Genomic DNA, 24,068 nt, shown 5'->3' on the forward strand with positions numbered 1-24,068 from the left:
TAGAGCTGTATAACATGGTGCAGAAAAAGTGTATAGAGAGGAGTTTTTGCTCCCTCTTGCACAATACTAGACCTTGGGATCATCCAATGAAGCGTGATGCTGGGAGATTTAGGACGGATAAAAGGAAGTTAAGTTAAACTATGGAATTTATTCCCTCAAGATATAGTTATGTCCATCAGCTTGGACAACTGGGGACAAAAGGGGATTAGGCAAATTTATGGAGGATGGCTACTTACTATGATGGCTCTATATTACAGCATGCCCCTGATTCCCAGTTGCTGGGAATTATGACTGGGAGAGGGCCAATGCACTCGTCGCCTGCTTGCGGGCTTCCCATAGGCATCTGGTTGGCCACTGTGAGAACAGAATGCTGGACTAGACAGTCTTTTGGTCTGATCCAGCAGGGCTCCTCTTGTGTACTTTTGTACTCTTTCCTGAAACTTGGGACTGGAGAAGTCCGAGAAACAAGCAAGAATTCATCCATGAAACAAGAATTCATTGATTTATGCATGTGTTGTAATGCAGGGAGGGACTGTGCATGCCGAGGGGGATGGTAAAAATGCAGCCTTGAACTTCAGCTAAGCATGGCTTCCAGGCATCTGTTTACCATGTATTTCCATGCATCCATATGCCCTCTACACATTGCCAATTACCCTATAGGGATAGTGGTTCAAGATATTTTGTTTCTTGGGGTGGAAGCTTCAGGTTAGCTCTTCTCCTACTAATAAACACCAGTATTTTTGCATTCATTCCAGTGGAACTTGTTAATGTTAATGGACTGACTTCAAGTTGATTCCGACTTATGGTGACCCTATGAATAGGGTTTTCATGGTAAGCGGTATTCAGAGGTGGTTTTACCATTGCCTTCCTCTGAGGCTGAGAGGCAGGGACTGGCCCAAGGTCACCCAGTGAGCTTCATGGCTATGTGGGGATTCAAACCCTGGTCTCCCAGGTCATAGTCCAACACAAACATTACACCACACCCAGTGGAACTTACACAAGAGAATTTTTTTGCTGGCTCACGGATCAGACCTGTCTGACTCTGTCACCTTTAGACTTGCTTCACCTTGCCTAGGTGAAGCAGGGTTACTTCTGGATGAGCCCTCGGAAACCTGTTATGTAACTGTTCTCCAGCCTGCTTTCTCCAATTAGGGAGACCTTGGCTGTAAATTGCTGCTTCCTGTACCCACTTGATCTGGCAGGTTTAACAAGCCATTGTGGTGGAAATCAGGCAATGCCTCCAAGCCACTCCATAGCAATTTATCTTGCCGAAAGACTGTCCAGCTATGAAGCTAACCTCATCAAATAGACAAATGCTCTCCCTTAATATGGGGTTTTGGAAAGTCTCCCTCCTTGACAATTTTATGCTTTTGGTTTTAAATACCCAGAGCTTTTCTGGCAACATTAAGATTTCCTTGTGCTCATGTGAATGCTCCTTAAAAAGCAAGTGAGATGTAACAGCCATCAAACATCTCATGCTTAAAAAAATCCTAATTTTGAGGCAATGAAATGTAAGAAGTGACAGCTAGGTGGAGCAATAGATCACAAATGTTCCACTGACAATTCCTTCCATCCCATTCTGAAATGGTTTGGAAAGATTTTTTCATGGTGTACATTTCTAAACCACAACCAAATTTAGAGCCAAATAGAAATGACCGTTGTGATAAATGACATCAGAATATGAACAATCATGTCCTTAAAAATAGGAGGGGTGTTATATTTGGAAGCTGGCACAAAAAAGATATTGGGGAGGGCAAAATATTTCCTGAACCCTACTCAAATCTTTTTTTTGCACTTATATGCTGTTATTTACTGTCTCAATCAGCTGCTGCTTCAGTGCATTTTTTTTAAAACGCTCCTTCTTCCCCCTTTAAATATTGAGGCCATCATGTAGCCACTTAGATTTATCTAGGTGATGAGATCATTGAAGGCAAACAAAGCTATGGAGGGCACTGTCTGTCACCTTTGTTTGCCCACAGGGGTCATCAGTACATGTTCAAATCTAATTGGCTATATTAAGGCTTAGGGCTTTTAGGATGAAGAAGGTCTGGACGCCAAAGAAGCAGCTGAATCAGGCTGCAAATGAACTAAGAAAGGGATCTGAGGAGGATGGGATGGGCCAGGCAGCAGTGGGGGTAAACTGGGAAGTAACTAACCCCCTCCCCAATTAATGAAACAGGATAGGCATGCCTTGCTGGAGAAGAAAATGACTGCATACTTCCCCAGGTCTAGGTTAATATGATTAAAATGTTTGTTTACTGTTAGTTATGGGAACATCCACATCATTTTAATGATTTTGGTCCAGTATTAGAAATAACTATGATGAACATATTGAGGGGAAAAAGATTGTTGATATGTATACTCTGAATGGCCATTTGGCCTGTTGCTTACACAAATACTGCTTCTATATTGCTGTGGGGTTGTTCATATGACTGATGCTTATCTGGGAAAATAACCCAGATAACGATAGAAGCAAGTTGACCAAATGTTGGTAAGAACATAAGAGGCTTGCTGGATCAGATCTAAGGACCATCTAAACCAGTATTACATTTCCAAAGAAACCTTTGGAATGCATACGAGTAAAGTATGAAGGCAATTCCGCCCTCACATTGTTTGTCCCAGGTATGTGGTGTTCAGTGATACAATGCTTCTGAATATGGAGGGTCTTCCGTCTAGCTATCATAAGAGTGCTGGCTAAGAAACTAAGCTGAAAAAGGCTGCAATTAAAATCCCACCTCAGCTATAAACTCACCGAGTGTCTGTAAATAAGCTGTTGTTCTCCTCATCAGTTCCTCTCCCAATTTACAATATATATGAAATAGTGCAATGAGGATTCCTAAATGCTATATATATAGGAAGTATTTTTCCTCTTACTATGTTTGAGTGGAAGGCATTCTGACCACCATTAAAAATTATTTCTTGCTTCCGTTATATGACAGCACTTTGAACTGATGGGATTAAAGACTGCTATAGTATATCACAAGTTGGAACAGGAGTATACTAAGCCCAGAAGCTAATATTTGTTGTTCATAAAACAGGGCTATTTGGTAAAATACCAGGATGAAACTAGGCCGATAATTTCATTATCAACAGAAATGGATGGCCTGTGGCCATCAATTCTGTGAGTAGGGAATGGGATGACAACACACCCTTAAAAAAATCTAGTGAATGAATTAGACCAGGCACATCCGTCCTTCAGTGAAAAACAAATTCCTGTACCGCATGTGTCATCTGCTCTCCTAGGCTAAGGGAAGAGAGAGAAATGGGAGGGGCATCTGAGGGCCGGATTGTACGTAAAGGGGTGGTGATATAGATTTGTATTTTGATTATGGTATTCAAGATGTTTTCCAGTGCTCATGCGACTCATTCTCATGACAAATCTGAAATGGGGGCCCTTAGGTTGTTTTCTATTTAAGTCCTTCTCAGAGTATGCCAATTAAATGAATCAACCTAGGTTAATCATATCTATTAACTTCAATGGGTCTACTCTGCATAGCACTAACATTGAATACCACCCTTAATGTTCCCATTTTACAAAAAATTAGAGATTTCCCAAATGAGGTTATTTTCCCAAGTTTAGCCAGTGGGTCCAAAATTGGATTGGGATTGGGATCAGATCCATGTGTGCACAATGGTGGCTTTCACACATGGGCTGATTGCGCTAGTTTAACAGATTGAAAAGGTAGCGCTTCTGTCCCGATTTCTAAAATCTCTTTCACACATCTTTTGCGTTAAGGAACAGCACTTTTTTCAGCCGATATACTGACATTTCGCACAACAGTCCTTCACACGGCTGCAATGAACGCCTCATTTTCATCCCTCACCCATTACACACATGCTCACTATTCCCCACTGTGTAGGAGGCCTAAGATCTTGTCCTGTCACCGTGCAAGCCCACTCCCTTTAGGATCTGACTTCTTAAGTTGCTTTAGTTGTATCAACACGGAGGGTGCATGGGAAATGCTGCTGCTATCTGTGCAGATGCTGGAATACCGGTACAACGTTCGTCAGACAAAAAAAAAATCCTACGTGACTAAAGGGTGGGAACGCACTGCATGCTGGGATGCCTGTCATGTGAGCGGCTGCAGCTAGAGAAGAACTCCTGCGATCTTTCGGGTTCCCAGCCTTGCTAACAGATTATTTCTGGTATCATTTATCACGGAAATTTGCACTAAACTTCCACTACATTCCACTAGAATTCTGGAGCTAGCTTGCACGTTGTGTGAAAGATCAAATATAATGTGCAAATTACCAGGTAAAAAATTGTCAGAATAACGGCCATTGGCTGCTTTCACACTGCACTTTATTCCATTATTCTGACGATGTTAGAATTCTGTGTTCCTGCCCTTTAGTCATGTGGGATTTTTGTTTTGTTTTGCCTGACGAACGTTGTACCGGTATTCCGGCATTGGCGCAGAGAGCAGCAGCATTTCCCACCCACCCTCCATGTTGATACAACTAAAACAATTTAAAAAGTCAGATCCTAAAGGGAGAGGGCTTGCATGGTGATGGATGAGGGACGAAAACAAGATGTTCATTGCAGCTATGTGAAGGACCGTTGCGCGAAATGCCAGTATATCGGCTGGAAAAAGTGCTGTTCCTTAACGCACAAGGTGTGTGACAGGGATTTTAGAAATCGGGACAGAACCACTACCTTTTAAATCTATTAAACTAGCGCAATCAGCCCATGTGTGAAAGCAGTCATTGCCTGATCTACCAAGCTAGACATGTTCCAGACATGCATAGGTACAAGGGCCTCAGTAAATGTCCTGGATTTTCAGCCTGGGACTACAAAGACAGGATGGTTATATACACTGCAATTTCACAAACTTCCCCTTGATAAATTACTACCTGTACTTTGCTTTTGGGGTAGATGTTGGGGATTATTGTTGTTGTAAGAGTTACAGTTACAGTCCCTTCTATTTCCTCCCCAATGCCTTTCCAGATATTAATTTTTATTTACTTATTTAATTTATAACTGAAGTTGTATCCCACCATATTGCTGACGACTTAAGGTCACTAACAACAATAAATAACAAAAACGAACACTCTGAAAACAAACATAAAAACAGCCAAGAAGAATCCTAGGGGGGAAACACAATAAAATTAATTAAATTGTATTGAATTCCATACATGATGTCAGGTGTAGGACAGGTGGAGGTAGTTTGGCCAAAGTGGTCTTGCAGGGAAGGCCTGGTGGGCTTTATTAGCCCCACGTTTTAAATACTTGCATAATATGTTCCTGGTGGCCAGTCCCAATTAATAGTTGGCTGCCACATATTGAACCAGCTGTGATTTCCATCTTCAAGAGTAGCCCCACATACAAGACAATATAGTAATCCAGCCTGGTCAACTCTTGTACCAGCCAAAGCTAGTAAAAAGCGCCGCAAATTCCTGATGCTTTTAGAACATCCAGAAACAAAGCTAGACTGAGCCGAACTCCTTGTTGTCCGAGGGCTCTGGGTATAAATATTGATCCAAATCCAGAAGGGATGAAATACCAATATTGGTTAACAGTCCCCAAGTACAGACGGGCTTTCACGTTAACCCGCTTTAACGTTTTACCATCTAACTTTTTATCTGGCAGGTTTAAAAAAATTCCGAGTATGAATAGGTATTGTTTTTGTAATGACTCAGAAATTGAGACTATTTCTCATGTATTATTTTCCTGCGAATTATATAAGAAAATCAGAAAAGATCTTCTCTGTCCAATCCTGTCAAAATATCCCGGACGTTCAAATGAAGTATTATTAATAACCCTTTTACAGGGTTATAATGAAAATATTACCCTAACTGTGGCCAAATCTATAAACTTCGCCATTCAGCTAAGGAAGAAATTTTGTGGTCCTTAATTTAGTGAACCATTTATAATTATGGGTTTGCAACCCTATTTTATAAACTATTTTAACTATAGCCTAAACTTACCTTACTGTGTATAGGAGTACTGGAGTTGAGTCAAAGAAACAAATAGACTAAACGTATACAATATACTTAAGTAAGTTTTATATTTTGATACATTGTATTTTGGTCTTTGTGTTTGTATCTATGTATTTATGAGTTTAAAAGGTCTGTTGACTTCTGAATAAACAATTCAGATAGACTAATGCTGGTGGACCAGCCAGGCTGGCCAATGTGAAGACCTCAAGATGTTGTTAGACTATAACTCCCATTAGCCTCAGCCAGCATGGCCAATGGTGAGGGATGATGGGAGTTGTAGTCCATAACATCTGGAGGGCAGAGCACCACTTTGGCTATCATGGCTATAAGACATTCCTAGCCACAGGCGTGAGTTGAGCATCTAGCTGAGCTAACATAAACTGGAACACCCCACTTCTCTACTCCCCTGCTTCTTTAACAAGATTCTGTTAAAAATGGAATGAGTGAGTGAGCTGATTCAAGAGTTTCTTGGCATGTGTATTTGAGGAGGATGTCTTATCTTCTGAATGAGTCACTGTGTGTCCCTTGACATTTAATGCAGAACAACACTTTTTTTTGTGTTTGGGCAGATTTCTTCCTATGTCATCTTTACAATTCTGCCTTTTTTCTTCCCCTTTAAATGATGTGTAGATTGATTTTCAGAGAAATTAAATGCTCTTTTTATTAATGCTGTGTGCATGCATGTGGAAGATTGCAGACTCAGTTTAATTTAATTTATTGGAAGGAAATGATATGATGATTGATGAATGGGGATAATTGAAAGGAAACTGGTGGTTACATATACATATGTTTTCATTTTATATTTATTACAAAGTATATATTAATCAGAGGGTTACCAAACTTTTTGTCATTTTATTCCAACTGTTGGAGTAGCTGCATGTGTGTTTGGGTGATGAATTTGGGGGAAAGTGTGTGTGTGTGTGGCTTGATCCTGGGGGAGAAAATGAGATGTGGCATACAGGCAATGAGTGGACAGAGTGTTCATTAAGATAAACTTATTTGGGCAATGAACTTGGGGAAATTTGAGGTGTGATCTTCCCAACAGTTCTTGTAGAACAATAAAATGTCTCCGTCCAGCACTCTATCAGTAGCAGTGGTTGGCCAAGTGCCCTTGAGAATCTTAAATTCCCAGCATTTCTCATTCCAGAGAGAGAGAGAGAGAGAGAGAGAGAGGAGGTGTGTGTTGGGGCTGCCTGTGCATGCGAGAAAAAGCTATAGAAAGATATGTCAATTGTTATCTTAGGCTTTGGTGGTATGTACCCCCATCTCTAAAATGGGTACATGTTTTCTAAGAAATTTTCCACATGTGTAATTCTTTTGTTGTATAAACATATCATGTGTGATATAATCTGAAACTTGTGGCTTGGTTCACTTTCTTGGTGTTTCTGCTCTGTATGAAAGTCATTTGCAGCGTTTTGATTGAAGTGCAGCTATAGTCTGGTCTGAGTTTTATTAATACCATGCATGGATGGTATTGTTTAGTATCGTAGAAAATTTATAAACACATGGCCAACAAAGGCCTTATCCAGGCTCTGTGCAGCAAACAGGAAGTGCTGGGCTGTGTTTCTCCAGCTTTACATCCACTGTGGAAGGCTTTATCCAGACTCTGTGCAGCAGAGCTTTTTTTAAAATGCACAACCAGATGTAAAATGTGCAGTTCTTAAAGAACAAATGTGCAGTTTAACATTCACGTTAGTTACAATTAATTACTGAGCAGATAGGCAGTATATTGCCAAAAGAGTGGAATGCATAAAACCAGCCTTCATGTCAGAAGAATATAGGAACTTAGGTAGTTGCCTTATACAAGGAAGACCATCTAGGTCCATCTAGCTCTGTATCAATGACACTGACTGGCAGGGATCATTCCCATCCCTATTTGGAGTCTGGAACTGAACCTTGGATCTTTGGCATGCAAATATCACCAGCCTACAGCCCTGCCCCTGCAGGGTGAAGCCTGAACAAAGCATTCCTTTGCGTTAGTGCTGCCAAATGCTCAGCTCTGAGGATTTTCTGCCACTCTGTGGTGCTTCTAAAAGTGACTCTAAGCAACAAACCACACGCACACAAGCACAAAAAGAGAATGCACAAGGGTATGCATAAGTACTTTATAATAGGTAATAGGTACTTTATAATGCACATATAACAAGCACTAGCAGAATTTATGAGGCCCCATAAAGAGAAAATTCCAGGATATAGCCCTGGAGCAAGTGTAATGTTTACAAAATGGCAAGATGGTTGGCTTAAGTAGAAATCAGTGATGTGGGGCAGAACACTGTCTAAAACAGAAAATCTACTGGAAAAAAATCCAGGGCTTCATTATTTTTTCCTGTGGAAGATTTTCCATATCGTAAGTTCATTAGCAACAATGAATGGATGCCAATGACAAATGCACTATTAGGCAAGCTTGATGGTTTCAACGTTTTTAGCGGTGTTTACTAAATGTAAGTAAAACCAAACATGCTAAATTAGATGACTCTCTAGGTTTTCTGATGCAATTTTCTGATACAAACCAAACGTTTTCAGATGTATTTTACCGTAATTTGCATAGGAACAGTTAACATTTTCCCAGAAAACCCACATCACTGATAGAAATATGTGTAGAGTTGAACCACATTTCCTGGACCACCAGTTTATACTAAATTTGTCCCTGTGATTAGGGCCACATTCACACCATACATTTATTCCACTATTATTCCACTTTAAAGAGTTATGGCTTCCCCCCAAGAATCCTGGGAAGTGTAGTTTGTGAAGGTGCTGAGAGTTGTTCCCCTCACAGGCTACAATTCTCAGAGTGGTTTAACAGCCAGCCCCTCTTCTTAGAGGACTCTGACAATTATGGCTCCATGCTGGGAATTGGGGTCTCCTAATAACTCTCAGCACCCTTCACAAACTACACTTCCTAGAATTCTTTGGGGAAAGCCATGGCACTTTAAAGTGGAATAACAGTGGAATAAATGTATGGTGTGAATGTGGCCAGAGACAAGAGAAAGATGGAGGCAGGAAATCTAAAAGTTGCTGTATAAGAAGTGGGAAGGTGTGCTACAGTTCCTGCTAACTGGAAGCCTACATGCCCCAGGGTTGCTCTAATGGAAATGACACAGGTTTGGACCATGCAAGGGTAAAAGGATAGCAAGATTTAAGAAATGGAGGCTGTGAAGGTGTTTGACAGGTATCTGGAACCAGTGATGGACTGGATGGGGGCCAACGAACTGAGGCTGAATCCTGATAAGATGGAAGTGCTGTGAGTGGGTAGGTCCCATGTCCAGGAATTAGATTTATGACATGTTCTGGGAGGGGTTGAACTTCCACTGAAGGAACAGGTTTGTAGTCTGGGCATACTCCTGGATTCCACTTGTCACTAGAATCCCAAGTGGTTTTGGTGGTGCTTACACCCAGTGTAGTTGGATTTGCCAGCTATGACCAAGACAGCCTGGGGAGATAACTAATGATTGGACTAGGGATGACTAACTCTAGCCTATGCCTTCAAGTTTCCCAAAATGTACAAAAGCTAGAGAAGGGGCTATACTATGCAAAAAGAAAGTCCCAGGGTCATTTCTCAATATTTGCAGCTAAATGGTTTTCAGTAGCAGGGCTGGGAAAGGCAGGATCTCTGCCTCAGAGCCACTGCCAGCTGGAATCAACTGGTCACCCTCCTGATGTTTTGGACTACAACTTCCATAAGCCCCAGCGCCGTACATTTCCACATATTTTGAGGCTTCTATCTGAAAAGAGCAATGTAAATGTTTAATATTTGAGCTTATAGAAATCATTTCTATTTGGGGGAAGAGGAAGGGGAAAAACAGTTAAAAGCTGTGGAATGGATCACAGGTTAAAAGTAAAAAAGAAAAATCGTGTGTTCAACCTGCATAAAGTTTGGCAGTGCAATCCTACACAGGTTTACTCAGAAGGAAGTATGTTGAGTTGAATGGTTTTCACTTTCATGTAAGTGTGTAAGTTGTATAACTTCATAAATTTCATTAGACACTATCTATGCTGAGAAAAGTATACAATATTGTTACACTTGAATAGTGGGCATGGATGTCACAGCTGGCTGGAAGAAACTAATGCTCGGTTACCAACCACAGCCATAATTTATATACCCCTGTGGAGTTCTGTCTCAACAAAGAAAGCACTCTTAGGCTAATCAGGTTTGCAGCAATGACTAGTTTCTTCCTTCCTTTTTCATGTTCACATCTGTAGGAGAATGTTTCCTGCAATGAGAGTGAAGATTACAGGATTGGATCCACACCAGCAGTATTACATAGCCATGGACATTGTGCCTGTAGATAATAAGAGATACAGGTAAGGGGTCCTAAAGAATAAGAACTATTTTAAAGTGCTCCATTCAGAACGAGAGAGAGAGAGAGAGAGAACTCAGATCAAAAGGGTAAGAGCTGTTTAAAAAAAAAAAAAAGATGTGAACAGGAGTTATGCCATTAACACACCTGATTAAAAATGCAGCATAAAAATATGAAGATGGATGTTTTCTGTTAGAGAACAAAAAAATATAATGGATGAATGGATGGACAGATACATAGAAAAAGGAATGCAATTTGTGCATAAATTGTGCCCCGGGGGGGGGGGCAGGGGAAAATTGGGTCCAGCAATGTAGATATGACACATTTAGTAACTTTTATTGAAAAGAAAACATCCAGTTTGCTATCATCACCATCACTATCATCATTTATATTTCTTACTTGCCCTTAACCATGAGGCCCTGTTATGGGTTACAACAATATATATGTCAGGTGTCCAAGAGGGACATCTCCAGCAGGAACTGAGAGAGCAAGAATCCAAGCATCATAGTGCTGAGCCCATCTGCTTGTTAGAACTTGGCAAAAGAATGGCACAGTGCAGATCAGTGAGATATCATTGGCCTTCTTCAACAGATGGATGTCACCATCACTAGAATTCATTCCACATATGGGAGGCAGCTAGAAGTGCACATGGTTGCACCACCCTCAACATACTGCTGGCCCAGTCTCCTCCCCTCCCATAGCTGGCCATCATTCCCTCCCCCCGTCCAATATTGGCAAGTGTGGCCTTTTAGGCAAAAGGTAATCATGTGAGCTCAGATTAAGAGCAGGTTGAGAAGTGGGGCAAAGCAGAAAAGGAAAATCCATACATTTGTCACACTTCTCAGCAATGAGAGGACCCTAAGGGGAAAAAAAGGGTGAAAAAGGTGGGGGTCCTTTGCTGAGTGGAAACATTGATTGTCAATAAAAGTCACAGAAAGGGTTAAATTAAATGTTTACCCAAGCAATGCTGAATAAGGCAAGACAAGAACTAATTGAAGGGCATTTGGTTAATCAAATGAATGTTAGGTCAGCATGGGCTAATGAAATATTGTCGCTTGGAGGGGGTACAAAAGCCATGGTGATCAACTATTGTGCAGTGTTTGCTATATATTTTCTATGGCACCAAGTTCCTAAAATGAAAGAGGGGAACATAGACTTTTGCCCTTCCTTACCCTGGCAGGTATGGCTAAATAACCTTTTCATGAAGAAGGTACCATCTGAACAAAACCTGGCACCACTAGCAATGACTTTTAGAAACTCTTCAGATACAGGATAGCTCCCAAGAACAAAGGTAACCCGAGTTGCTGTGTTGAAATAAAGAATCCAGGAAACCCTAGGGAATTTATTGTGGTTTCAATGTTTGGAAGGTTATTGGATGAAACTGCAAAACTATTGATTTGCTACCATATTGGTATGATTCTCAGTAACCAGTTAATGTACTAAAAAGGTGCCAGGTGCCTCCCCAGTTTTGGTGACTGACAGCTTGTTCTGAAAATTGAATGTTGGATTCCTTTATGGATGTGTTTCTGGGATCTGTAAAAAATTGGTGGGGGTGAGGAGGGTGACTCCTATTCAGAAAGGCAGGTCCTGCTGCTTTGCCCAAGCGCTTCTCTGTTTCACTCAGCTTCTGCATCATACATCACCCTTGCCAGAGTTATAACTTCCATCTCAAGCTGAAATAACATGGTAGTTTTGGCCTGTTGTGATGTGGGTAGCTGTGCTCAATGAACACTAAATTGTAGTAGCCAATGCTGCAACACACCAAAACCCTTAGACTGAACTAAGGATTTCTAGAGATGAAATCATGGACCCCCACAGTGTAAACTGAGAAGCAAATGGCTTTTGCAGGTGCAGAGTGTGTTGGAAGAGTCATCTGCAAGCAATGAAATATCCCTATTATATATCTAAAGGCTTCCATCGATGGATTTGTAGGGTTAACCAATTAGTCTGTCCCATGTGCAAAGTTTTGTAAGGACAGTAATTGGAAAAGAGGATTAATAGAGATGCAAAAGTGAGGAAGTGGTTCCAGGTATCATCTGCTTTCTATTAAAGATGAAGCACACTGTTTCCTTCCAGTGCATATAATATGAGCCTGAACGCTATATGGTGAGTGCAGAAGAAAAGCTCTTAAGGGGAAAGAAGCTACAGGTGGGGTGTGTGTGTGTGTGCACCCTTTAAGTCCTAAAGCCGTCTTTCTCGTGCCTTTGTCTCTCACAGGTATGTGTATCACAGCTCCAAGTGGATGGTAGCAGGCAATGCTGACTCCCCTGTGCCTCCAAGGGTTTATATTCACCCCGACTCCCTGGCATCTGGAGACACCTGGATGCGACAGGTTGTCAGTTTTGATAAACTCAAGCTGACCAACAATGAGCTAGATGACCAAGGCCATGTAAGTCAGAAAGACGTGCACTCCATTTTCATGAGCCTTTTGTTTCAGCTCTGGGCACCGAAATAGATTCTGTACTGTGAAAGTATTGACACTGTTAACAAAATAATGGACTTCACCAGTGATGCCCCAAAGCAATTTGTGTCTGAAGCCAAGACCAAATGGTGCCCATGCCCTACTGGCACTGACTCTATAAAAATGCTTTGATGTACCACCCATGCCACCCAGTGTCTCCTGAAGCAGGTTGCTTTGCCCTGCTGCATGGTAGGGCAAGCCCTGGGCTCCACTGGTATGAAGTCTGGTATAATTCTGTCCTCAGCTGGCTAAGATTTTGGGTGTCACTTGTTTAGTACCCATCCCCAACTATTAATTCTGACATTATTTTTGGGAACAATGCATTTCAAATAAGTCCCTTCCCTTTGTTTTTTAAAAAGATAATCCTGCACTCAATGCACAAGTATCAACCACGCGTCCATGTTATCCGGAAAGACTTTAGCAGCGACCTGTCTCCCACAAAGCCAGTCCCCACAGGTGATGGGGTGAAAACCTTCAGCTTCCCAGAGACTGTCTTCACCACTGTCACTGCTTATCAAAACCAGCAGGTAATGAAAAAGATGACCCTGCAACCCACCTGGCAATCGCCTCTAGGGTTGACCCACTCTTTGTAAACATGAGCTGTGTTCTCTGTGCCTGTGTTGTTGTTATTTATTGGATTTATATCCTACATTACCTCCCAAAGGAGTGAAACAACTTAAACTTTTGCAAAAAAAAAAGTGTGTATGTGTGTGTACTGAAATTGATAGTAAAGAGATTTACTATCCATGCGCAGGACCAGCCAGACAGGCACAGCTTTGCAGTCTCAATGCGTGGATGAGACGATGGTGTCGGGTGGAAGGGTTTGGATTTGTTAGGCACTGGGAAACATTTTGGGACAAGCCGGGCCTGTACAAAAGGGACGGGCTCCACTTGAACCAGAATGGAACCAGACTGCTGGCACTTAAAATTAAAAAGGTAGCAGAGCAGCTTTTAAACTGACTGAGGGGGGAAACCCGACAGGAGCTGAGGAAGGTCCGGTTTGGAATAAACCTCCCCCCTGGGATAAAAACCAAAGAAATGATGAAATTTTAAAAGGGGTAGGCCTAGAAGTAGGCATTGTGAGAGCAGGGGCACAGGATAGAAATTCAGAAGAGCAAAATTACCACAGGCCAAACCACAAGTGCCAAAGACACTTGAAGAGAGACACTGCTTACAAGTGCCTGTACGCTAATGCTAGGAGCCTCCGAACCAAGATGAGAGAACTGGAGTGCTTGGTCTTAGAGGAGACCATTGATATAGTGAGCATAACGGAGACCTGGTGGAATGGAGAAAACCAGTGGGATACGGTTATCCCTGGATATAAACTATATCGGAAGGACAGGGAAGGACGTATTGGTGGCGGAGTCGCTCTATACATGAAAGAAGGCATTGAATCCAGCAAGCTCGGAACCCCAAAAGAGGCAGACTCCTCCACAGAATTGTTGTGGGTGGTGATACCATGCCCCAGGAGGGACTTAATACTGGGAACGATCTATTGTCCCCCTGATCAAAATGCTCAGGGAGACCTTGAGATGAGATATGAAATTGAGGAAGCATCCAAACTAGGAAATGTGGTAGTAATGGGTGACTTCAACTACCCGGACATAGACTGGCCGCATATGTGTTCCAGTCATGACAAAGAAGCAAAGTTTCTAGATATTCTAAATGACTATTCCCTAGACCAGTTGGTCATGGAACCGACCAGAGGGATGGCAACCCTGGACTAATCCTCAGTGGGAACCGGGACCTGGTGCGAGATGTAAGTGTTGTTGAACCAATTGGGAGCAGTGACCACAGTGCTATTAAATTAAACATACATGTAAATGGCCAATTGCCAAGAAAATCCAACACGGTCACATTTGACTTCAAAAGAGGAAACTTCACAAAAATGAGGGGATTGGTAAAAAGAAAGCTGAAAAACAAAGTCCAGAGGGTCACATCACCCGAAAATGCTTGGAAGTTGTTTAAAAACACTATATTAGAAGCTCAATTGGAGTGCATACCGCAGATCAGAAAAGGTACCGCCAGGGCCAAGAAGATGCCAGCATGGTTAACGAGCAAAGTCAAGGAAGCTCTTAGAGGCAAAAAGTCTTCCTTCAGAAAATGGATGTCTTGTCCGAATGAAGAAAATAAAAAAGAACACAAACTCTGGCAAAAGAAATGCAAGAAGACAATAAGGGATGCTAAAAAAGAATTTGAGGAGCACATTGCTAAGAACATAAAAACCAACAACAAAAAATTCTATAAATACATTCAAAGCAGGAGACCATCTAGGGAGGCGATTGGACCCTTGGATGATAAGGGAGTCAAAGGTGTACTAAAGAACGATAAGGAGATTGCAGAGAAGCTAAATGAATTCTTTGCATCTGTCTTCACAGTGGAAGATATAGGGCAGATCCCTGAACCTGAACTAACATTTGCAGGAAGGGATTCTGAGGAATTGAGACAAATAGTGGTAACGAGAGAGGAAGTTCTAAGCTTAATGGACAATATAAAAACTGACAAATCACCGGGCCCGGATGGCATCCACCCGAGAGTTCTCAAAGAACTCAAAGGTGAAATTGCTGATCTGCTAACTAAAATATGTAACTTGTCCCTCGGGTCCTCCTCCGTGCCTGAGGACTGGAAAGTGGCAAATGTAACGCCAATCTTCAAAAAGGGATCCAGAGGGGATCCCGGAAATTACAGGCCAGTTAGCTTAACTTCTGTCCCTGGAAAACTGGTAGAAAGTATTATTAAAGCTAGATTAACTAAGCACATAGAAGAACAAGCCTTGCTGAAGCAGAGCCAGCATGGCTTCTGCAAGGGAAAGTCCTGTCTCAGTAACCTATTAGAATTCTTTGAGAGTGTCAACAAGCATATAGATAGAGGTGATCCAGTGGACATAGTGTACTTAGACTTTCAAAAAGCGTTTGGCAAGGTACCTCACCAAAGACTTCTGAGGAAGCTTAGCAGTCATGGAATAAGAGGAGAGGTCCTCTTGTGGATAAGGAATTGGTTAAGAAGCAGAAAGCAGAGAGTAGGAATAAACGGACAGTTCTCCCAATGGAGGGCTGTAGAAAGTGGAGTCCCTCAAGGATCGGTATTGGGACCTGTACTTTTCAACTTGTTCATTAATGACCTAGAATTAGGAGTGAGCAGTGAAGTGGCCAAGTTTGCTGACGACACTAAATTGTTCAGGGTTGTTAAAACAAAAAGGGATTGCGAAGAGCTCCAAAAAGACCTCTCCAAACTGAGTGAATGGGCGGAAAAATGGCAAATGCAATTCAATATAAACAAGTGTAAAATTATGCATATTGGAGCAAAAAATCTGAATTTCACATATACGCTCATGGGGTCTGAACTGGCGGTGACCGACCAGGAGAGAGACCTCGGGGTTGTAGTGGACAGCACAATGAAAATGTCGACCCAGTGTGCGGCAGCTGTGAAAAAGGCAAATTCCATGCTAGCGATAATTAGGAAAGGTATTGAAAATAAAACAGCCGATATCATAATGCCGTTGTATAAATCTATGGTGCGGCCGCATTTGGAATACTGTGTACAGTTCTGGTCGCCTCATCTCAAAAAGGATATTATAGAGTTGGAAAAGGTTCAGAAGAGGGCAACCAGAATGATCAAGGGGATGGAGCGACTCCCTTACGAGGAAAGGTTGCAGCATTTGGGGCTTTTTAGTTTAGAGAAAAGGCGGGTCAGAGGAGACATGATAGAAGTGTATAAAATTATGCATGGCATTGAGAAGGTGGATAGAGAAAAGTTCTTCTCCCTCTCTCATAATGCTAGAACTCGTGGACATTCAAAGAAGCTGAATGTTGGAAGATTCAGGACAGACAAAAGGAAGTACTTCTTTACTCAGCGCATAGTTAAACTATGGAATTTGCTCCCACAAGATGCAGTAATGGCCACCAGCTTGGACGGCTTTAAAAGAAGATTAGACCAATTCATGGAGGACAGGGCTATCAATGGCTACTAGCTGTGATGGCTGTGCTCTGCCACCCTAGTCAGAGGCAGCGTGCTCTGAAAACCAGTTGCCGGAAGCCTCAGGAGGGGAGAGTGTTCTTGCACTCGGGTCCTGCTTGCGGGCTTCCCCCAGGCACCTGGTTGGGCACTGTGAGAACAGGATGCTGGACTAGATGGGCCACTGGCCTGATTCAGCAGGCACTTCTTATGTTCTTAAGTCAAACAAAAGGAAGCCTTTCTCAAACTGTATTTATTGTAGAGGATCTGGACCAACTCTGATCCAAGTCCTATTTCAGTCTCCAAAGCTTTTACCTGTAACAAGCAGATGCTGCCAAAACACTTCTTCATGAAGGAACACAAGACCAAACTATGGCCCATTAATCAATGTGCTTATAAATAAATCTATCGGCAAAAATGTCACAACAAGCAAAGTTCGATTACAATACATGAGTAAAATGGTGGTCTTAGCAATAAGTCAGTAGAGCAAGTGAACATGACAGCGTAAATTAGCTTGAAAGAAAAAGACAGGTGGTGTAGCCTAGCTTGTGGAAAATCCCTACACAAGTTCCACAGAGGAACAGAATTTGTCATAAATCAAGAACAGAAGGAGATTTGCAACATGAACAGTTGAGTTTACAGGCTGTTAATATGGAAATCCAAGTCTTTGGAAGAATTCCTATGGGAGCCAACCAAATATTAATACAGTCCAACTGTGTTTCAATTATATATGTATATTCTGAATCTTAAGATCATAAATATACACTGAATTTTGCAGAAGATAACGAGGAACCCTTTCTATAACCTCATGAGTTTAAAATAATACAGCTATTTAAAAAGTTTTAGAGTTAGGAACTCAGGAAAACAAGAAAAAGCATTCAAGTGTTGAGAAGCAAGCGTGTCTCGCTAGGGCTCTTTTTTTCTTTTCTTTTTCGAAATCCTTAATGAAATCCCTCTCTTGTGAGGTCACTCAGCTATGATGTGTAAACTACACATATGTAGTTTAAAGCATATGAAAGCAGAATCCCTTTGCCATAGCTACAGATCCCACATGCATTCCATGCTGGTTCCAGTTTCAACCCATCAGTCATTATTCAGCAAATTCCTGAACAGGACAGACTGAAGTAGGAACTGACATCTATGAACTTTACTAGTCTTCCAGAAACAGCTGGCATGTGAAGTGAATGACTGTACTTTTGTATTTTCTCAATGCTTGATTAGTAGGGCTCACAGTAGTTGGAAATAAACTGAAAAACATGAGAGAGATGCATGACGGCAATTCAGAAACACAATTTGCAGCTTTGAAAAGAGCATGTATCTTATTATTCCCTCTGAGATTTATCATTTATGCAGAAACATGTACATGGCACTTTGCAGAGTCCCTGTCCCAGAAGCTAACACTCTACATTTCAACACCAGGAGGAATGATAAAAGGAGAGGAAGGATAAATAGGAATAGATATGTATGGAATAGATGTTATGTATACGTAGTCTTCATTTAGTTGTAGGTGAAGATGACATGGTTAAACTAAATGTCTCATAGAACAGGTGAACTTTGAGATGGGGTTTTAGAAAGAAAGAGTGAGGTGGCAGGGGCAGCCAATGTGGTGGCCTCCAGATGTGGTTGGACTCCAACTCCAGTCAGCCCTAGCCAGCATGGTCAATGATCAGGAATGATGAGAGTTGTAGTCCAGCAACATTATTTTTATTGTTTACTTATTATTATGTATTTAATTTGTATACTGCTTCATACTTCAAAAGAAGCCTCTAAGCGGTTTGTGGTATTTTCCAAATCACAAACACAATAAAACAATATAAAACACTTTGAAAGAACAGGCCGGTATCTATTCAAGTTCTTCCTTTGTCTGCTGGCCACTGCTTTTTCAGATCTGTTTTTTCCCTCACAAAAAAAGAAAAAGGAAATATCTATAATTTTAAAGGGAATATCAGTATTTTGAAAGGAAATATCAATAATTTGAAAGGAAATATTGATAAAATTATTGTTCTTAATATCTATATTTTAGAGGCCTTTTAAAAAAAAGTTTCACAAGATAGCTGTGGAAAATTGGTACATAAAACTCCAATCTGCAATGATAGTGAATATAGCGAATTAATGGAAAATTCAGTACCAAATCCGAAGTGAAAGGAATTTTAGTACATCCCTGCTCAGAGGAGACCCATTGAAATGAATGGAGCTAAGTTAGCCATTTTATTTATTTAAATGGGTTTATTCTGAGTAAAACGTAATTGGATACAACCAGAATTTACAGTAACTTAGAACTATTAATTGATCATTTATGAAAACACTTGGGGCAGCATTCAACTACCATGTCCTGTCAGAGCAAAAATTTCCACTTGTGCAATGGGACTTTCCCCCCTCTCCTTCCCTCACACTTGTGCCCTTTCCAAATCTGCTCTGAAGGATTGGGGGAAACCTCTAGAACAGATTTAGGGGCATGCCAGGAGAGGAGAGGGGGAGGCCCTTCTGTTGTGCAAGGAGAATCTTTGTGCTGATGGAACAAGAGACTTAGCACTACTTTGAATACAACCCTTGTTCACTGTGCACGTTACTAACCCAGTTGCAAACTATTTCACTGGAGGATAGAATGGAATGGCAGGAAGCACCAATGCAAATAAGAGTAATTGTGGAATAATCAAAGTTATGCAATATGTTAAGGAATAAAATATTCACAACAGAATCTAAATCAATTTGCATTCTGTTACAGATCACCAGATTAAAAATTGACCGGAATCCATTTGCAAAAGGGTTCAGGGATTCTGGAAGAAACAGGTAAGAAACTCTCCTTAATCTCCCTTCTTTGCTTTAGGTTAACTCTTTCCTAATTTCCTCTGTTGTATCATACTTGTTCTGCAAGGGTGCTGGATAAGGTCCCCCATGCTCAATGTGGCGCCTTATGGAGTTAAAAGACCCTGAATCAGCTCCTGGGCAGCGCAAGAATTCACTTGCTGGTGTATACATCTCCTAAAAGATTGTTGGTGTGGTCAGTTTTATTAGTACCTGTCACATGTGCCCCTCCCCAAAGAGCTGATTGATGTTGTCATACCTAACTACACTTAACTATTTGCTGGGTCATTCTATTACAGATCCTCATTTATGGCCAATGCTATGTGCATGAATCACTGGGTTAGGGGATATGATTTTTGGAAACTGGAGTGATAATACTTTGGAGCGCAGTATACAAAACAGTTACAGGCTGTCATGCTGTCTGGATGCCCTGGTCTCAGTAGGTAGTTCTGGTCAAGTTGTCTAGGCTTGATAGCTCTAGTTCTTCACAATACTTTTTCAAGTGTGTTACTCACTTCTGTCACTCTTTAGCAAATTTCTCCAATTTATTGCTTGTCTTCTTTAAGAAAATGCCCAGGATTTTATGTCCTAACTGGTGGTGATGTGCTGGAGTACAAGGACTGAACCAGGCACTGATATTCCTGCTGCAGAGCTTATTCTCACCTTCAGTGAGCTGTATTATCCATTCCACTAGTGGGAGCAAAATGACTGCAGCCACCCTTTTTAGAATCCTGTAGGCCTTTCATGCCCATAAATGTGTGTGGTCTTGTCTGGAAGACAGTCTTCCCCAACTTGGTGCCCTCCAGCTGTTTTGGACTACAACTCCCATCCGCTCTGCTGACTGAGGCCAATGTGAATGGTAGTGCCAAACATCTGGAGGGTACAAAGTTGGGTTCCAGGTTGCTTCTCTTATGTGGGCAAGTCTGGATGGCTTGGAAGTTCTTTTACATTGCTGAGCCTTGTTTGCTCTGAGAAAAATTGGGAAGGGCTAAGGAGGTTGTTTGTGTAAACAAATTAACCGTATTCAGTAGTTTGGAGATGGCTGTGAGTGGTGAAAATGGTCCATGAACATGCAGTTGTATGGCTGAGCTCCGGCACAGCTGAAAGAGACATCCACAAGGTTTTCATCTGGTGCAGCTGGACATCTTTCCTGAAAAGGGTGGGAATCACAGAAACTTGTGGCTCATTAACATTAGGAAGGGCAGGAAATTGCTATATGGCTGCGGAGAGCTCAGTGCACTTTTCTGCTGATGTCAAACGGATCTAAAATCTTTAAGGTATTACACATTTAAGAAAGCTGCCTGGAGGCTTAATGCAGGAAAGCCACACAAAAAAAAACTTGTGCACAATAACAGAGATTTTGCCAAGATTTTGTTACAGGGCTTAGCCAACAAATTGCTGTAATTCTCAGAGGCGTTCCCAAAAGACATCACACACCATATGCACTTAGGTGGAGGAGTTAGAGGAAAAGGCATCTGCAGGGCCAGAATAAAGCTGTCCTGAGGAGATTCTCTTTTGCATTATATGGTTGAACAGTCACTCCCTCACCTGGGGAAACCTGGGAATTATAGTGGGGGAACATATTAAGGATCTCTAACTGAGAATTCTCAGCAGCCTTGCGAAACTACAGCTCCCAGGATTCTTGGAGACAGGGGGAGAGCCATGACAGATAAATTGGTATAAAACTGCTGTAAGTTTCTGCTGTAGCTTCCCACTGTGTGCTTGGATTTGCATCATTGTATTTGATCCATCTCCCTTTCTTTTGCCACGATTTCAGTGTCATTGTTGGCCTTGATTTTTAAAGGAAGCGAAAGCTGGGAGTAGCCATACATGTACCTTGGACTTCAGGAAAGCCTATTTTAATAAACGTAGAACAATGATAAATAAGGATCCATGACAAGTGACCCTAATGAGCAAAGGAATCCAAGATGGGTGGGAGTTTCTGAAGAAGGGAATTCTAAAGGCACAATTGCAAACAATTCCAACAAGGAAAAAAGGTGGAAGGCAGCAGCAAAAGCCATTATGACTTTACAAACAGCTTAGAGATGACTTGAAAACAAAAAGGACACATACCAGAAGTGGAAGGAAGGCCAAGCCACAAGGAAGAATACAGACAGTTAGCACGGAATTGCAGGGATGGTGTCAGGAAGGCTAAAACTGAGAATGAGCTGAGGTTAGCGAGGGATGCTGAAAGCAACAAAAAAGCTTTCTTCAGGAACATCCATAGTAAAGGACAGAGGACAGAAATGGGAGTACAGCAACTCAGTGTGGATGGCAAAGTGATAACAGATGACAAAGAAAGGCAGAAGTGCTCAATTCCAACTTTGGCTCAGTCTTCTTCCCAAATAGGGTCTGTGACCCTCCTGGCAAACATGAAGTTCAAGGGGCAGGATTGCAGCTTGAGATTGATAGACAAATGGTCAAGGAATACCTAATCATTTTGCATGAGTTCAAATCTGCAGGGACTGATGAACTGCATCTTAGAGTATTGGAGGTACTCTTGGAACCAATGTCTTTTATTTTTGCAAAATCATAGAAGATGGGTGAAATGCCGGATGACTGGAGGAGGGTTCATAGAATCATAGAATAGTAGAGTTGGAAGGGACCTATAAGGCCATCAAGTCCAACCCCCTGCTCAATGCAGGAATCCAAATCAAAGCATTCCCGATAGATGGTTGTCCAGCTGCCTCTTGAATGCCTCCAGTGTCGGAGAGCCCACTACCCCTCTAGGTAATTGGTTCCATGTTCCTGTCTTCGAAAAGGGCAAAAAGGAGGAACCTAGGAACTACAATCCAGTCAGTCTGACATCAATCCCCAGGAAAATTCTGGAGCAGCCAGTCTGTAAGCACCTTGAAAACAAAGCAGTGATTACTAGAAGCCAACGTGGATTTATCAAGAACAACTTCTGCTAGACTTATTTCATTTTTTGATCAGATAACCTCCCTGGTAGACAGTGGGAATGCTGTGGACATAATATATCTTGACTTCAGCAAAGCTTTTGACAAAGTGCCCCATGATATTCTGATTAGCAAGCTAGCTAAATGTGGGCTGGATGGAACAACAAGTGGATCCACAGCTGGCTACAGAATTGTACTCAAAGCGTGCTTATCAATGGTTCCTTCTCAAACTGGGGGGAGGTAATGGGTGGGGTGCTACAGGGCTTGGTCCTGGGCCCAATATTCTTCAACATTTTTATTAATGACTTGGATGAGGAGGTGCAGGGAACGCTTATCAGATCTGCAGATGATACAAAATTGGGAGGGATAGCTAATACCCTGGAGGACAGAAACAAAATTCAAAGTGATCTTGATAGGCTGGAGCATTGGCCTGAAAACAACATAATGAAATTTAACAGGGATAAGTGCAAAGTTCTACACCTAGGAAAAAGAAACCAAATGCACAGTTGGGGGGATACTTGGCTCAGCAATACTACATGCGTGAAGGATCTTGGAATTGTCGTTGATCACAAGCTGAATATGAGCCAACACGACGATGCAGCTGCAAAAAAGGCAAATGCTATTTTAGGCTGTATGAACAGAAGTATAGTTTCCAAAGTGAAGTACTAGTTCCCCTATATTCAGCACTGGTTAGGTCTCATCTTGAGTACTGCGTCCAGTTCTGGACACCATACTTTATGAAGGATGCAGACAAACTGAAACAGGTTCAGAGGAAGGCAACAAGGATGATCAGGGAAGTGGAAACAAAGCCTTATGAGGAGAGCCTGAAAGAACTGGGCATGTTTAGCTTTGAGAAGAGAAGACTGAGAGGAGATGTGATAGCACTCTTCAAGTACTTGAAAGGTTGTCACACAGTGGAGGGCCGGGATCTCTTCTCAATCATCCCAGAGTGCAGGACACGGAATGGGCTCAAGTTGCAGGAAGCCAGATTTCAACTGAACATCAGGAAAAACATTGTAACGATACTACAATGGAACCAATTACCTAGGGAGATGGTGGGCTCTCCAGCACTGGAGGCATTCAAGAGGCAGCTGGACAGCCATCTGCTGGGTATACTTTAAGTTGGGTTCCTTCATTGAGCAGGGGTTGGACTCAATGGCCTTATAGGCCTCTTCCAACTGTACCATTCTATGATTCTATGTGCAGATGCAGAACCAGCAGGGGGCTGGCACAATTCACCCAGTATTGTTTACCACTATTTCTAACTTTCCCTGGTTCATGCTTCTCACATTCCATGTTCCTATTGTGTACGTTGTACAACTCCAGACTCTCCTTTCGCATGTGTGCTCATCAGCCTCTGGGCTTCCTTTCAGCTTTGACCCAGCTGCGTCATTAGTCACAGCGCTACTCGTACTTGTCCTTTGTTCTTCCCTAGTAGCTTGGTGAGTGCCTTCTGACCTGGGGGTCTCATCTTGCAGCACTATCTCGTGTTGCATTTTGGATACTCAGTTCACTGGGTTTTCGTGGTAAGAGGGATTCAGAGGTGGTTTACCATTGCCTTCCTCTGAGTTTGGATGCATCTTAGTCTGGTGTCTCAGCTTTGACCATTCCGCCTTGGGTGCCCCTGCTAGGAGTCTAGCCTCTTCATCTAGCCTCCTGATGGCATTGCTCTCAGCTTCTTTGACACTTTCAAACCCTCTCACCATGTTGAGGGAG

The 24,068-nt window shown here is 42.0% G+C and overlaps 1 protein-coding gene across 1 annotated transcript in view; it reads left to right on the plus strand.

Annotated features, from left to right (window-relative positions):
* TBX15 (T-box transcription factor 15) overlaps window positions 1-24,068 on the plus strand; it is a 142,544-nt gene that overhangs the window by 73,130 nt on the left and 45,346 nt on the right. The window contains exons 3-6 of the mRNA XM_061637819.1: window positions 10,138-10,239; window positions 12,453-12,624; window positions 13,056-13,223; window positions 19,376-19,440. Of these exons, the coding sequence (XP_061493803.1) occupies window positions 10,138-10,239; window positions 12,453-12,624; window positions 13,056-13,223; window positions 19,376-19,440 (507 nt within the window). The remainder of the gene's footprint in view (window positions 1-10,137; window positions 10,240-12,452; window positions 12,625-13,055; window positions 13,224-19,375; window positions 19,441-24,068) is intronic.

The sequence above is a fragment of the Rhineura floridana genome, chromosome 1 (genome assembly GCF_030035675.1).
Source record: "Rhineura floridana isolate rRhiFlo1 chromosome 1, rRhiFlo1.hap2, whole genome shotgun sequence".
Lineage (NCBI taxonomy): Eukaryota > Metazoa > Chordata > Lepidosauria > Squamata > Rhineuridae > Rhineura > Rhineura floridana.